This window comes from Gallinula chloropus (assembly GCF_964237585.1).
Source record: "Gallinula chloropus genome assembly, chromosome: 2".
Taxonomy (NCBI): Eukaryota; Metazoa; Chordata; class Aves; order Gruiformes; family Rallidae; genus Gallinula; species Gallinula chloropus.
Genome location: NC_140086.1, coordinates 108,314,359 through 108,331,288, shown reverse-complemented (window position 1 = coordinate 108,331,288; position 16,930 = coordinate 108,314,359). Strand labels below are relative to the sequence as shown.

At 41.8% G+C, this 16,930-nt stretch overlaps 1 protein-coding gene across 1 annotated transcript; it reads left to right on the top strand.

Moving 5' to 3' along the window:
• Window positions 1-326: 326 nt before the first annotated feature.
• Window positions 327-9,079, top strand: RALA (RAS like proto-oncogene A; the record flags this gene model as incomplete). Its single annotated transcript, XM_084280222.1, has 4 exons — window positions 327-440; window positions 1,249-1,457; window positions 5,367-5,541; window positions 8,661-9,079. 4 exons carry the CDS (start codon window positions 327-329, stop codon window positions 8,781-8,783), a joined length of 621 nt encoding a protein of 206 aa, XP_084136348.1. The 3' UTR covers window positions 8,784-9,079.
• Between the last annotated feature and the right edge of the window lie 7,851 nt (window positions 9,080-16,930).

Genomic DNA, 16,930 nt, shown 5'->3' with positions numbered 1-16,930 from the left:
CACTATATAACCAAAATATAAATATTTTCCCTTAATTGCTCGTGTGCTGTGAACTCCTGCCCTTTCCAAACAGTGAATGCTTTCTTTGCTCATGCTACATAAAGACCACCAGCTCAGTGTAATTTGTGGACTAGCTTCTAGTGAAACAGCAGATAGCTGTCACTGAAGATAGCAGAACTGAAATTAAGTCACTAGATATGGGGCAATTTAAAACAAATCCACTTTAAACAGTGCATGTGGGAGGAGGAAAGGGAAACTAATGAATCAATATTTTCCTTCTAGGTATTTTTTTCCTTTTATACTTGTGAATTTTCTGCAATCCAAAGATGGCAACAAATAAGCCTAAAGGACAGAATTCATTGGCTTTACACAAAGTCATCATGGTGGGAAGCGGTGGTGTAGGAAAATCTGCTTTAACACTACAGTTTATGTATGATGAGGTAAGAATCTGCACTAGAAACTAGGAGATTTCTGCTATGTAGTCATATTTAAACATTCATTAGTACGTTTCTTTTCTGAAAGGGTTTAAATGTATATGATGTGCTATGAAAGTCAGTGATTAAACAAAAACTTTTTTTGAGATTAGTGATTTGCCCTCTGGAGATAACTGCAAAGGTGCAGTTTGTCATTTTTCAGATTTCTAAGTAATTAGATGCTCTTTCATATTATCAAGTATTTTGTCATTGTTCAATAGACATATTAGAACTTATGTTTTCTAGCACTCTACTTGGGTGAATTGCATGATGCCTGAAATGACTGTTTCCCCATGTTTTTATGCCACTGTTGGAGAGGAAGAAAAATCTGAGGTTTTTTCCAGTGGTAATCATTCTTTTAATGAAAAAGGCAGAAGTTAAAGCTTCAGTGTCCTTTAAAAATTGATGCTTCATATATTCAAAGACAGCACTGCCTGATAGCATAATGGAACACAGCCAGATGTTGTGCTTGACTGGAAGCAGAGTTTTGGGTAGTGCACAGACATTGATGTTTCACAGTTACCTCTAAAATTTCCTTGTAATGGCTAAGGTAAGTTTAAAAAAGAAAAACAACCCCAACACAACCACAAAACCCAACCTATAAATTTTCTGGGCTGCTTTAACTATGAGTCATTTGAGTATTTCACATCACCTAGATACATGCACTTCTTACTGAAACTGTACAAGATATTTGTTATATCCTTACATGCAAATAGAAGCATTTGCCTTGTAAAGGCATGATTTTATATCCTGAATGGTTGTTCTTTTTCTCTAGTTTGTTGAAGATTATGAGCCCACCAAAGCAGACAGCTACAGAAAAAAGGTGGTTCTGGATGGAGAAGAAGTCCAAATTGATATTTTGGACACAGCAGGGCAGGAGGACTATGCTGCAATTAGAGACAACTACTTCCGAAGTGGAGAAGGTTTTCTTTGTGTCTTCTCTATTACAGAGCTGGAATCCTTTGCAGCAACTGCAGACTTCAGGTAAGTTACAAGACGAGTTAATTAATCTAATTACAGTGAGATAATCACAAGTGATTTATTGTTTGTTTTGTAATATCCTTGTGCTAGTTCAGATTAGATGGCAGCTCTTAGTGTATTCTCATAATATTTTGAACAGATGGAGAACTGTGCCTGTGCTGTCTGTACTACTTCAGGTGTCTTTGGTGTTCAAAAACACAGCAGCAAAAGGGGGCTGTTGCTGCAGAGCAGGGACATAGGGATGTTCAGAAGGCTGCTGGGCTGCCCTTTGTAAATCAGCGTTGCTGATTTAGTACTTGTGCTAAGCAGCAGTGTATGAGTAGGCATACCTGCTATCCAAAGTAATAGGTCTGAGAAAAATTGCTTATAGATTGTATAGTTCTGTGTAATATGTGTATAATACTGCATACTCCCTAGAAGTGTCTTTTTAAATTTTTTTCTTCATATAGAGGATTATGCTGTATTTCTTTTAACCTGTAAAACATCACCTAGAGCAAAAGGGCAGCTGTAGCATGCCCAGCTTTTTCATACTGGAATACTTTATAGATACAAAAACATAGGATGCATTGGATTGGAAGGGACCTTTACAAGTCATCTAGTCCCAGCCTCCCTGCAGTAAACAAGGACATCTTCACTAGATCAGGTTGCTCAGAGCCCTGTAAAGCCTGACTTTGAATGTGTTCAGGGATGTGGCCTCCACTACCTCTCTGGGCAACCTGTTCCAGTGATCTACCACCCTCATATTGAAGAGCTTTTTCTCAATATCCAACCTAAATCTCCCCTTTTCTAGTTCAAAACCATTACTCTTAACTGTGATTAATTCCAGAAATGCTTAACACCAGAACTTGGAAGACATTACACAAAATTCAGTTAATGAAAGATTATGTTTAATTGCTGAAACCTCTTAGTGCCAATCACTTCTTTTAAAATCACACAAAGAAAAAGCTGATGATGTGACCAGGTTCCAGGTAAAAACTGCATAGAACATCCAAGCGTGGTGATGTCTGCGTGCAAAGTCTCAGACTGTGTGAAATATGTGCGTTGCATTCTGGGGCACTGACACGCGTAGTATAGGCAAGACAAATCTATCTACCTGATAAAAAGTATTTTATGGAAAACAGATAAGATGTATCTTTTGAATATTCTGTACTAGCTATACATTTTGTGAAAAGGCCTGCTGTAAAGCTGCCCCTTCAGTTTTGCTTGGATATAATTCTTTTATAGAAAAGACACTGATAGAAGTTTTTGAATCTGCAAGACAAAAGCTCTGCAGAGCATTCACCTGTCTCATAAAAGTTGGTTTTTCAGTTAATAGAGAGTAATGTGGTAAAAACAACCTTTGGGACTGGTGTAATAAAGATGTAACAGGATAGGGGTTTAAGATGATTTTCAATCATCAGCATACTAAAACACAGACTGTTAGGAGACAAACAGACAGGAATACACTACAGGTGTTTACTTTTGGTCAAGAGGTAAAGCCTGTTTAAGTCATTCAACTCCATATTGAAAAAGGACAAGAGATGAGGAAAAAAATTACCAGTTCAAGGTGTAGTGAACTGGAAGAGGTGGTAACCTTTTGAGATAAAAAGAAACAAATATAAGAAGTTATCCATGTCCCACTGAAATAAGGCTTCTTAGAGATGCTGTCATGTTCAGCTTAATTAGCTTTGAGTATCAGGATATGCTTAATATCTGTAAGGGAGGTGGCTTTTAATTTGTGTCTCTCTGCTCATACATGTAGAGAGAGAAGCGCGGGCCTTCAGTTGTTTGCAGGCTTATGTGAGGTGTTGTCAATCCTGGAGGACAATTTAGTATGGTTGAGCTCTTCTAAGATGCAAAATGACCTATTCACATCTGGTTAAAATCCTGTTAATGCTTCAATGTAGGTGATCTTACATGGCTCTAAAGTCCTACTTTTCCAGCAAAGGTGAGTGTTGACAATATACATGCTGAAACAGCAAAACTGAAAGAAAAAAAATCCCTTCAATGAAGAGAGAAAAACTCCCAACTCTGAAAGTGCCTTTCAAGTTGCTCTTGAAACTATAGCAATCCACATGCTAAAATGTAGCTCAGAAAAAACTCGTCTTTTCTGCTCTGTGTAGAAGTAACCTCTATCCGTGGGAGGCTCAGTTAAATTACCTTTGGTGGTGTTGATCAGCCTGAAGGAGTGCTGCTTAAATGACAGATATGAAAAAAAGTGACAAGAAGACTGTGGATGTTTGATTGTTTCCATGGAATTTTGGTCTGCTGGAACGGCACAACTCCAACAGGAAGGCTGTTGACTGCTGTTTGGCGTCTTCAGTGACGTTTGTGATGCGCTCTGAAATGCTGTTGTTCCAAGTATTTTTATTTTTTTCAATAAAAAGCAGACCTGCAAGTGACTAAACTTAAAAATGTTTGAAAGGCAGCTTGATAAAATGTGGTCTTTCTTTGAGTATAATTAGTCTGGCTCTAATGGGCTTTTAAGTTCTGGATTTCAAGCAGGTGTATCATTAATTAGGTGTTTCTTGTGCAGGAGATGATCAGTCTGTAGAGAGGTCTCAAAGGAGAATGTTGGCATCTGGATTGCTTTTAGATTGACTCTTTACCTGGTGAAGATGTTTGGCATCACCTGAACAATTACTGTTGCAAGCTACTGGTTTGTAGCACAAGTCTTACTTGCACAGATACTGAAGTGTGATGTGCTGAGTTTTCTTCTGGCCACCCTTCCTAATAGACTGACTATTCAAACTGCATGTGGATAGCTGCAGACCGTGTTAAAACATCTGTGCTGATATTTGTGGGGAAGAGGAGGAATGTTGCTTTAATTACACCTCAGACTTGAATATTTGTGGTGTTACAAGCTGCCTCAAATACATATTTATTGTTTTAAAAAAAACCCCAACCCTAAGGGCTAACAGCAGTTTCTAAACCCTGTGAGTAGACTTCCTTAACAAGACTGTGTGCTGTCCAGAGCTTTTTGTAATAGCATGAAGATCCTGCTGTACACCAAATAAGGGTGTACTTAATTAATTCTCTTCAGCTGCTCTCCATTCAGCTTTAAATCTGGCAATAGGTTTCACCTCAGCCAGCAAAAGGAATTTGTTTCTTAGTGCTTTTTGTTGCTCTTTCTGAAAGTGCTCTGCATTAAAGGGCAACGTTTCACTTCTAACTTCGTACTCCTTTCTGAGACAAAAATAGAGAATACCCCTCAGGAAAAACTGTTCTTCCTGGTACTTCTAATGCATTTCTGATCAGAAGAAAACTTCCAATATTTTCTCAGTGTTGAAGACTTACCTACCAAACCATTTGTAGCACTGAGGTTTATTTACAACTTTAAGCCCTTCATCCTGACAGTTCAAAGAGTAGAAGGGCCTGTCTTTCAAAGTCTGATGTGTGTACAACTTGGATCTATACACAGGCTTATAACTGAATGAAGGTCTCTGCAGAGACTGAATGTAATTGACTTTAGAAAGATTCCTCACAGGGAGATTTTTCTCTTGGTATGCTCTATACCATTTTATCAGCTTTAAAAATGGCACGTATATTTTATTAGGAAAAAAATCAAGTGTAAAACTGAAGTTTGGGTAGCATAAAAACAGCAATCACAAATAATAATGTAAAGACAATGGTAAAGTAACACCTTTGGTAAAAGAAATAGCTTATTTTCAATTCTCACCTTAAAGGAAAGACTTCTTCCTTCCTAGAGGACTAGTTGTATACCTTACCTTAATTTCTTCATTCTGTATAGTGTCATAATGAGGTTTAATATTTCACTGTTACGTAAGGTTTGTAAAAGGAATAAGTGGGTTCTCAGTGTAAGATGGAAGAGTATTTAGTGTGAGTTCTTCTTGTGTTCTAAGAACAGTACTCCATAGAAAACTTTATTTTATTTTTATTTCACGGTAAGCTTTATGTTTTTTTCCTCTCCAGGGAGCAGATCTTAAGAGTAAAAGAAGATGAGAATGTTCCTTTTTTGCTAGTTGGTAACAAATCAGATTTGGAAGATAAAAGGCAAGTTTCTGTAGAGGAAGCAAAAAACAGAGCTGATCAGTGGAATGTTAACTATGTGGAGACTTCTGCAAAAACACGAGCTAATGTTGACAAGGTAATTAATAACTGGCCTCTTTATACCAAGAATCTCTTAATCAGTTTTTACTGTATACCTCTCTTCTCTGTATGTTGGTTATTTTAGCAGTTATGTATGTGAAATGTGAATGAAATGCTTTTCTCCCTTAGCTTGTGAGGAGCATGTGACCAGGTGACGTCATGCAGAACAGTGAAAATGTTAGGTTTGACAAGTTTATCCCATTCTAAACTGCAAGCAGTTGTTTTACAGGATCTTACCTCGTTAAAAAATTTCTTGAGGCAGCTATTTTCTGTAACTAGCAGACAGTCTGCTTCTGAAGAGTGAAGAATGCTGTCTGATCCTCAGTCAGAATAAAACAGCTTATGAAAGTAGGTAAGGGAGGGATTTGGAGCCCTCTCTAACTAGACACCTCATTCTGTGTTGCTTCAATGAAGAATAGATGAACCCTTTTAAGCTTTGAACAGACTAGAAGTGCCTCCTTCTATCCAGGGATAAAACCTGTTTCAAAAGGTCACAAGATAACAGTCAGAGAAACTTTGCCTCCAAAAGGATAAATTATTGATTAGTTGTATGTCTTTCAACTGTAACTCTAAAAGATGGGAGTTTGTGGAATACAGAATTCAGAATAACTCAGCTTCGTAGGCTGCAAGAGTAATGGATGTGTGTCACAGAAATCAGTAGCTTAGTTCAGCTTCCAACCTTTACTTTTGGGGCTATTGATAGACCTCATCGCAGATTGAGAAGTACTCTGGTGTAAATCTGTACATATGAGCTGTCAGTCGCAGCACAACAGCTGTAACGCGAGTTCCCTTTTGCAACAACTCCACTGTTGTCTGCTGTCAGTTGTTTTCCTGACAAAATTTATTGTTCAATTCTATAGTAAGAATTTCATGCTGCTCCTTAGAGAAAATTAAGTCAATTAAATGCAGCAGAACTGTCTCATTGATACAGCTCTGATGTTGTTATACAAACTAGTACATCTTTTTGTTTTGGTGCATGGTTGCAGTGAATATCAGTCTGGTACAGTCATGTAGAATACCCAGCTCTGGAAAAGCCACTTCACTGTCATTTAGCACCTGGCAAAAAAAGTGTGTGTGTGTGTATATATGTGTGTGTGTGTATATATATAAATAGTTTTCTAATCAGTAGCTTTTAGTCACACAGAGCTACTACAGAGCTCCAATTTTTCTTCTTGTAACTAGTGGCATTATGGATCCAGATTAGCATGTATAGTATAGAATTAAGGTTAGATAAATGATGCTGCTTTGGCACTAGTAAATATTCTTTGTTACTTGGAGCATTTAAAGTTATGAAGTTTGTTGCGTGAACTGAAGTTGCTATTAAATAAGAAATCTGGCTTCCCTGAATTCCAGAATAGTGGGTTTGCTTAGTTGGCTTTCAATCATCTTGGTAAAAGGGAGCATCTTCTCAGAACGCTATGTATCAAAGGCAGCTAAATACTATAGTATGGTGTCAGTGCCTAAGCAAGTTGACATTTGCATGTTATTAGCATAGATTTAACTACAAGTAAAGAACTTCGTGCACCTTGATAAAGTTAAAGGCAGTCCTATTTCTTGGTGGGAGTCTGTAGTTATGTTGATTTTCCTTGGGCCCTGTGTAATGAAGGTTGATGCTCTTGCTGCAGTCAATATGAGATTGGTGTCACTGCAAATAAACCTGCACTCTCTGTTTCACAGAAATGGATAAAGTCCCCTGACGTAGATCTAGAAAACATCTCCAGAGACATATAGGTCTTGGAATTGCTCAACTGATTTACTACAGTAAAATTATAAAGATGAAATGATTATTTGTAGCCTTCTGCAGGTCAGGTCAAAATCAGCCTTTAAAATGAGTAGTGTAGCTTTAAGCAGTCCAATCATAAAACTTTAACTGACGGTAGGATCTCCTAAGTCATTGCTGTGTTTCCAACTTGGTCACTTCTTTTTCCTACTAAACCAGTTGATGAAAATGAAGTCCATATACACTTGGAGATTGTAATATAGCAGTTGAGATTATCTGATCTAAAAATTTAGTTATGCAATTGGTAACCTTACGTAAAAGGAAATGCTGCTTTATTTATTTTTCCCCCAGTCACTTTGTTTAGACTTGCATCACAGGACATACTAACCATGAAGTGTTCAGTGTATGCTGTTGCTCTATTCATGTGTTTCTAGAATTGGGTGTTGCATTCTTTCCACCTTTATAGCTCATCACTGAATGCTTTAAATGTAAACTGATTTCCTCACGTCTCCTCATTAAGATGTAGATAATATGTTTTTTTTTAATCTTGTCTGGTGATGAGACTCAATTCTTGTGGTGGAAAATTGTCTGACAGAATTTCCCAGACTCATGGAATGGTAGGGTTTGGAAAGGACCTCTGAAGATCATCTATTCTCAACCCCCCTGTTAAGGCAGAATCACCTAGAGTAGGTTGCACAGGACCACATTCAGGCAGGTGTCCAGGAGGGTGTCCCTGCCCGTGGCAGGGGGGTTGGGACTAGATGATCTTTGAGGTCTCTTCCAACTCAAAGCATTCTGATTTCTATGACTTCAGTTGCTCTCACACATAAAAAGCAACTCCACAACCTCACCTCGCTGGCCTGTCTTTCCTAAAAAGTATGTAGCCATCCATGGCATGTTCCAGTTGTGAGCTATCCCACCATGGGTCTGTAATTGCAGTGAGGTCGTGGCCCTGTGACCACGCACAGACCTCCAGTTCTTCCTGTTTATTCCCATGCTGTGTGTGTGAGTGTGCAGGTGTTTCAGAGAGGTAATCAAGCACACAGGTTTCCCTGGAGGAGTGCAAGAGGGTCCACCGCAGCCATACACACCCTTGAGGTGGTTGGCTGGCCTTCTGGTTCTAGTCTTGTGAGGCAGCTAAGGAACACTTGTCACTGCTTTGTTTGGCCTGGCTTTTTCCCCAGTAGGATGCAGTAGCCTGAGCACTGCCACTTTGGAAACCCCTCCTCGAGTTGTTCAGTTTAAAGACTGCTTCAGGTTAATATTTGTTGGATTGATATTTGTTCAAACTGGTTATATTTAATTGACTTTATTCTAAACAACTGAAACAAATGATCGCCTGTGATATTCAACTCATGTCTGTGTCTTTGAATTTATGTTTTTGCATCTTTTTTTAGGTGTTTTTTGATTTAATGAGAGAAATTAGAGCCAGAAAAATGGAAGACAGCAAAGAAAAGAATGGGAAGAAGAAAAGAAAAAGTCTAGCTAAGAGGATCAGAGAAAGATGTTGCATTTTATAATCAGAGCCCTGAATTCCTTTCCTACCCTGACCATACTAATAAAAACCATAATTTATAAGCATGCCGTTGAAGGCTCAAGTGACTGAAACTAACATGTTGGGAAATGTAATGTACCACTAAAAGCATGAATTGGAGCTGCACTGAAAGTCAAATTCACTGAAAAAAAAAAAAGTGGCTTCAAGAAGAAGCCAAGTTCAGTCCATTTCATAATTGCCTACCTTCTCACATTTCTTCTGAATGTAGTGTTCCATAGGCAGTCTTTTCTTCAGTAGTGAACAGAGGGGGGAGGTGTTGCTTGGCGGGTTCTGTATAACATACTTTTCTATCACTGGTAATTGTCAATTCATTTTGTCTTTTGTTGCCTTGAGAATAACAATTGTAAACATGGTGGTTGACAGTGGTATGCAGACATCTTGCCATGGAGTCATGTAAATTGGGAAAGAATAATGTATATGCAAACAGTTGTGTTGGCGACAATTACACATGGTTCTGCACTACCTGATTAACCTAGAGGAGCGATGGGATCTTCTACATTGAAACATTTGAATATGCCTTAATTTTAGAACCTAAACATGGCAGGTTGCTTAATCAAGTGTGTGTATTCAACGTTGTTGCATGGAGACTGTCCCTGCGCATCAGTGCGAGACTGCCCTCCCTCTGGAGTGCAGTTACATGGATGAATTTGCTAACTAGCTGTCTGCTAGCAGTGTCTGTTCTCTACATGTGTGCCATACCTCTGGTATTGTGAATAATACAGAGCATACTCTGTCATCTGTAACTTGGTAAACAATATCTTAAAAACTGAAAGATCAGAATTTGTATAAACTGAGGCCATAAGCCTGTGGCACATCTAAGCCTGGAATGGTTGTTTCAAACTGTGTGCTGATACCTTGAAACTTCCCTTCTGTGAGTAGATTTTTTTTTTTTTTTTTTGTCAAGATGTTTCTTGGGTTCAAACTCCCTGGAGTTGGGTGGAGTGGAGCTGATTCAGTAGCGCTAATGTGTTTTGAGTTAAGATGTTGTCTGAGAAATCCTGGTGTCATCAGTTATTTTCTGTTGTGTTCCTCCTATTCAGCTATGGGAACATGGTGTGTCATGCTGAAGCTATTTGCAGGTTTTGTGCAGTCTGGTTTTATGTTTATTTTCAAATGGGGAACATTGTAGCTACTTTTTCTAGTTAATATTGATATTCAACAATCAAATGTGCTTTGCAATACAGAAACATTGACCATGTGCATCCAAAATCCCTAAACAAAACATACTGCCTCAGTTGCATCAGAACAGCAAGAGTCCTAGCACACGGTTAGTATGCTGCATCTTAACTAGACACATACCAGAATGTTTGAGGGTTTTGGACTCCGCTTACCTCTTTGGGGTGAGATAGGCTAGATCAATTCCACAAACTGTTATACTTTTGATACATGTGTAAACCTATAACTGACAATTTAAAATGTGCTCAAGCAAACTAGGTAACAAATATTTAACTTTCATGCTAACAGACGTTTTAGGGACTCAAATCTTAGAAGTTATATTTGTCATGTTAAATATTTATCAATAGGAATTTTGTATGTGCATTTAGTAGACTGCCAAGTGCAGAATTAAAGTTACTCGTGTAACTCTGGTGAATAAGCCAGTCTTCATCTTACCGTGTACTCATTTGGGTCTGTTTAGCCAGGGAGTCTAACCACTAACATTGTGACTTTGCTTTGGAACCTGTCTACTGGGAACTGAGGTGTTATGAAGCCACCGGACATGTGAAAGCTGTCTTGGCTGATGCCTTATCCTGTCCTTTTATTTGCTATTTGAGCCATTGAAAGATGAATAAACTTCCATTTTTTTAAATACTCGTGCAGTGTCAGTTGATAACTACCTTACTGACAAAGTTTGCTACAGCTGATGCAGGCTGTCAAGCAATTAAACATAAATATTCCAGAAGTCCTTCGTGTGTGTGAACAAAGTTGAAGGTTAAACCTAATGAGTACGATGAAAAAGCCGCTCGTAAAAACTGAGGTTGTGCATGTGCTACTTTTAATCCAGAGTTAATTTGTCCCTACTCGCTGTAGCAAAGAATATCAGAAAACAAGCAAACAAACTGAGGTAAGCTCCCGCAAAAGCATTTTTCTGTAAGAATGGAAAGTAAGATTTAAAACAAACCAACCCAACCAGGCCAACCTATTTTAATAATAAAATAAAAGCTGCATTCTGAGCCATATTCTTTTAGCACACTCAGAGAAGAGAACATAGTGTGCTGCCTCGACCTGCAGGGAATATAGCTTGAATTCTGTACACACAGCTTGGGTACATCTTGAGAGGGAGTCATTGAAACTGAGCGATGCATTTGCCTCATAGGAGTGTGTTTGGTTCAACCTGTTCCTGTGTTTGAAACTGCTGGGTCGGTTGTGTCTGAGCCCAAGAGCATGTTCCCTCCGCTGGTTCAAGGAGGGAAGCTGAAGATACTTTCTTTCAGTGGCAGGATCAAAGCTTTCTGTGGTATTTCCCTCCGAGTTAGCCTAGTGCAGGCAGCCCCCCGGCTGCCTCTTGTGCAACACACTGCAAAGCTGCAGACCAGAGATGCACCTTTCTTTGTAACAAGCCATGAAGTTCAGGCTTCTGTAGTGTATGAAGCCAACACCGAATTCTTCTGCTAATCTCATTTCTTCGTCCTTTTTAGTGGCTTTAAAAACTCAGTCGACTTTCAGAAATGCTGGCTAAAATCTGTTCTCTCTCTGGCAGTTCCTGCAGCCTCCTGATGAGCATACAGCAGCTTAACACGCATGTCAAGCAGCTTGCTCTCAGTACCCTGAAGCAGCATCCTGGTGTGGGGGAAGAGCTTTCTAACTTCTAGCACCCTCGTTAACATCAGAGGAGTGTGCAGAATGACCCCTCTGGCAATTCCAGCGGGATTTTGATGCAGTCAGACAGACTCTGTATCTGAGCTGTGTGCTTGCTGTAGCTCATCTGTAGATGCCAATACTTTACTAATACGCAAAGTGGGCATACTGGAAACCTTGGGTTCCCTTTTGGGATGCCAGGGTTTGCGGTGGTTCTCTGGCTGCTAGAGTCTGGGAGGGTAGGAGGCCTCTACATCATCATGTTCTAATGCAAAATGCAGAGCAGCAGAGACACAGCTGGTGTGATGTGGATGCACGTGGCACTTCTAACTGTGTCAGAGCTTGATCAGCAGGTAGGGTTGAGCCTAGAACTGAGAACTGCATGGGGAAGGCTAATAGCACACCTTAATTTCTAAACTTTTCCCTTCACTTCTGGCCACATGTATGTGTACTGTCGTGCATAAACTTATTTATTTCCAGCCTTGCTCTTGCTGATTCTTTGCTGTGATTACAGCTTGAAAACATGCCCAGTCATTTGTTTAACAGGGGACTTGTGAAGGAAACCTCTCCTTGCATGTTTTTGTGGGAGCTTCTGCTTACTACTAAACCTGAATGGTGTGAAAGGTGCCAGTGCTGCTCATAACTCGAGTGCGAGTTCATCTTTGATCCACAAACATTGAACAGACTGGAATGGTTCTGCTTGAAGCTTCGTTGCCAAAGAAATACTGGAGTGTGTCCTGCTTGAGGTCTGCCCAGGATCCAACAGGTGCCTGAGACTCTTCTGATTTCCAAAGAGCTCCTGTCTGGATCTAACCAGCCATCTAACTGGTACAACCCATTTGGGGAAAATACACAGAAGGTACAGTTTGGTTTGTGTGGGCTGGGGTCTTTTATTTTGTGTAATGCTGTTCTACAGTACCTGGGAGAGTACTTTTGGGTTTGCCCGCTTTCTTCTTTATGAGTGTGACATGGTGTGGCAAAATAAGGAATAGGGGTGGGAGGAAGGATAGTTTTCAGCCTAAAACCGTGCTAAAGGAAAGCAGGCTCCAGGGTGCTCTTGAAAGTGTCAAAATACTGGGAAATATTTCATGACCCTGTTGCTGCTGTTGCACTTCGGCTAAGCAGAGGTGAGGAGGAGGATACGTGTTCGATAACATTCCACTGAAGTTCCTATGGGAACCACTTTGGAAATTCTCTTGGGGAAAGAAAGCCCAAGCCTGTAGCAGGTAGTCTGTAAGGGCTTTATCTTCGGTTGCTTTTGTGTACCTCATACTGGAAGTCTGAGCTTCAGGAATCTCAGTTCCTAAATGGTTTGGTGTTAGTCGCGGGCTTAATTTTGCTGTATCTCTTAACATTTTAAGAAAAGTTGGGATATTTCTCATAATAGCCTGCCTATACAGTGCTCATATAAAAGCAACTTCAGAGGGCAGCCACCCGTCTCAACGTTTACAAGACAGAGGTAGGTGAGCAAGGGGAAGGGCAGAAGGTGAGGGAGGGAGGCTCGCCATGTCAGGGAACAAAATCTGTTTTCTAATAAAGTGAGGTGGTGTGTCTGCCTCTGCTGTGTCAGGTCTGCTGGGAAGGTGGCTGCAGCTGCTTCAGGGTGGGCAGAATGACACCTACCTACTGAGGTAATCATGGATGGCGTCCCTAAGTGCCTGCGGATATGTAGCTTTGAGCAGGGTTTGGAGCTTAATTGTAGCCTCTTTAGGAATCAAATTGTGTCGGACTTGGGGGAGAGAGCAGAGGACATACAGAATATTGATTTAGAAGTACACATCTGGTTGTTATGGGTCTGGGTAGCAATTACATTTTTGTGATTTGTCCATTCGTGTTTGGATTTAACCATATTTGTGTCAAGAGAGCAAGGAGAGGATGGGGAAACCTGATTTCTGCACCACCTGATGGGAAACAGCCATCATCCATGGGCAGCTGAGGAAGCACGTGGTGGACAAAGGGAGGGGAAATCAGGATGTGGTTGCAATGCCGGTAAAAGCTCAGGTGGTCTCTGCAGTGCTTTGGCAGCTAAGAGAGTGGGAACCAAAACTGCATGCACCCAGGGGTGGGAGCAAAGCACTGGCATGCTCCTGCTGTCAAAAGGAAAGTGGAACAAAGCCAGTGATGCCCCTGGGGCTGGCAGTGCCAAGCTGCAAACTAGCTATGTGCCCTCTCTTTGCTTCCCCTTCCTGCATCATCCACACTGATTTCCAAGTATTTCCTTATCATCTGAGTAACAGGCGAAGTAGCCCCTGCAGTAGTGTTGAACTTAAGTTTTCTTTAGTCCTTTCCCTTCCTCTTCACAGAGCTCTCCCTCGTTGCTCCCTGAAAAGGGGTGGGCAATGAATAATTACGATGTGTGAGCCACTGATGTTGCTAATGCTGCCTCCTGTGCTGTGATTGTGGAGTAAAAAGAGGTTAAAGATAGGTTTGGAAAAACCTCATCCATAGACCACAGCTGCTGTGAGAGCAGTCACACGCTCTCTTTCTGCAGGAGCTCTGGAGGAAGATCTGGGATCTCAAGATAGCACAGAGTTACTGTTATCCACTTGAGTGGAGATGGCTGGAAGTTGTCCATATTCCACCACCTTCTTTTTCTTGATTGATGCTGTGGTGGCCTGTTGGTTGTCAGTATCACAGGCATGAAGGAGGAGATCTCCTGGTAAGATGCAGCTTGTACCTCGTGGATGTCCCAGCTGAAAGTGGAGGCATAATGTTAGCCAGCAGTTTCAGTTATATATTTGAGGCACTGACAGCTGTCCGGAAAGTAATGAATTGATGTTTATTGTCACCTGAGCTCAGCATGCCTGGCATGCTTCTCTTGTGCTTTTGCTTGTTGCTTGTTCTGTGAAGGAAAACTTGCAAGATAGATTGGGTTTTTTTTCTTTTCCGTGCAACAAAATAAGAGACCTGTTGGCTGAAATGCTGGCAGTCACATACGGTAAATAATAGTAATCACTAAAGAATGAGCCTGAGACAGTAATCCTTCTGCTTTATCTGATAACTGTCAAAATACCAACTGAAATAGCCTGGGAACGCGTCAAAAGAGCCATTAAAAATGTACCATGCCTATGGATAGCAATCTGCTGTGGGTGGTTGTAACTTCTGTATCAGCACCAACTCGAGGAGGCAGGTGCTGGATGCCCTTACCTGCTTCTGACAGCCTGGCAATGCATCTCACCCAAAGGAAGCTTGGACAATTTGGCTGCCCCTGTACTGTTAGATAAGGAGTCATTATATTTGTTCACAAGACAAAATAGATAACCATAAGGGTATACTGCTGCTTCTGGTCCTGCAACATTATTAAAATCCACACTGCAACATGGATATTTAGCATTGACTCCCCGGAAACTTCATGAATGATAAATATCCTTATACGTAGATAAGGTGCCTGGAGTGTGGGTGTTAATGAGCAAGCCCACACCGAGGGCAGCAGCCCACAGAGACTACTGCAGAGCTACTCCAGGGATGCTTGCTCACCTTCCTACATGGAAAACATATCAGGGCACAGTGCATCCTGCTGCAAGAAGAGCTACATTGCTCACTAGGGCAATACAAGAGTATAAATAAAGAAATTAAATGTGTCAAAAAAATTTTCCTGTTCCCTATAATATCAGCAGGTATAAGAAACTACACCATAAACCAAAATCCTTACTGTAATATTTGCTGTTTATAATATTCTACGTATATGAGTAAACATAGGACTAATGAATGCAAAAGGAATGCTTCTGCCTCTATTGCATCGGTGCTGGCTGGGCACCCCTGGAAATCTCTCTGCGAGTTCAGGCTACATCAATAAGGAAGGGTTTGATACCACCGGCATTCACTCGGCTGTGGTGATGCTCCAGGGGAAAGGAAGGGGTTGGCTTCCCAGCCTGTCCCAGTACCTCAACACGCCCTATCAGTGTGCAGAGGGACCTCTGCTACTACTCTTTACACTGAGATCTTCTTCTTGGGAGAAGTCCTCAATTGTTTTGTTGTCTTGAGCATATATTCCTTGCACTCCACGAGCACTTTTCCTGCTTCGGCCTTCATTCTCGATGCCTTTCTGGAAAACCATGGCAGCCCTCTCAGCCTCTGTCTTGCTTCTTCCAGTCTGGAGGCCTGCCATGGCCCTAATCAAGCGCTTAGTCTTTCTCTACCTTCATCCCACAATGTGGGAATCTGCCTTTATTGAACCCAAGGAATGCCAGGCGGCCACAGTGGTACAGGGGAGTGCTCACCAGGGCTTTGCACGCTGCGTGTCTTTCCCACCTGACACACCAGAATCACAGCATCACAGAATCACAGGGGTTGGAAGGGACCTCAAGAGATCATCGGGTCCAACCCCCCTGCCAAAGCAGCTCCCTAGCTCATACTGCACAGGTAGGCGTCCAGACGAGTCTTGAATATCTCCAGAGATGGAGACTCCACCACTTCCCTGGGCAGCCTGTCCCAGGGCTCTGTCACCCTCACTGTGAAAACATTCTTCCGCATGTTGGTGCGGAACTTCCTGTGCTCCAACTTGCAGCCATGCTTCTGCCTGTGTCACATCAGTGGCACAGAGTCCCCCCGTGACCTACTCATGCCTCCAGGGAAATTTGTCTATTCCAGTGTTTCCAAACAGCAGCAGAAGCTCGTGGAGCTCCACCTGATGTCATGGTACCTCTTTCTCCCCTGCTGCCAGGAATATCTCTTCTGTCAGAGCTTCAGCTGGTAGGGAGGAAGGGGGCTGTAGAAGGATTCTGTGAGACAGAGCATTTTCTGCCTCGGGGATGCTATGACATCCAGGAGATGTGGACAAGGAGGCCTGTGTTTCTTGTGGGATGCTTTTTCTGCAGCCCCAATTTGAAAGACCCACCATGAACATCACTCTTTCCTACATCTGATGACAGCAATGCAGGAAGGGTGGGGCCTGAGGGATGTGTCAAGGGGGCTTTTGCCCACCAGTAGCCCTCTGGAGTCCAGCTCCACGTGGTCACAACCAGCGGATCCAGCCCCACACCCACCGGCTGAGCAGCAGGATGGGTGGGCTTTGAACAGGAAGCTGGCGCTGTCAGTCCAGTGGCTTTCAAAGCAGCTCTCTGCCTCTTAGGGCAGAAAATAGCCACAGCCAGCATTAACCCGACTCCCAGTTGGTTTCCTTGGAGAAAGTGCCAGGTGAGCCCAGGTGCTGCCAAAGCTCCAAGAGACAGGACACCTGCGGGTCAGCACCACACATGTCACGGCATTCCTGCCTGTGGCGACACGCTGTGCTCTCCAGGACTTTGAGGAAAAGTTGCTGTTGACTCCACAAGCGCTTTTCCTCCTTTGGTCTTCATTCTTTATGCCTTTCTGGAA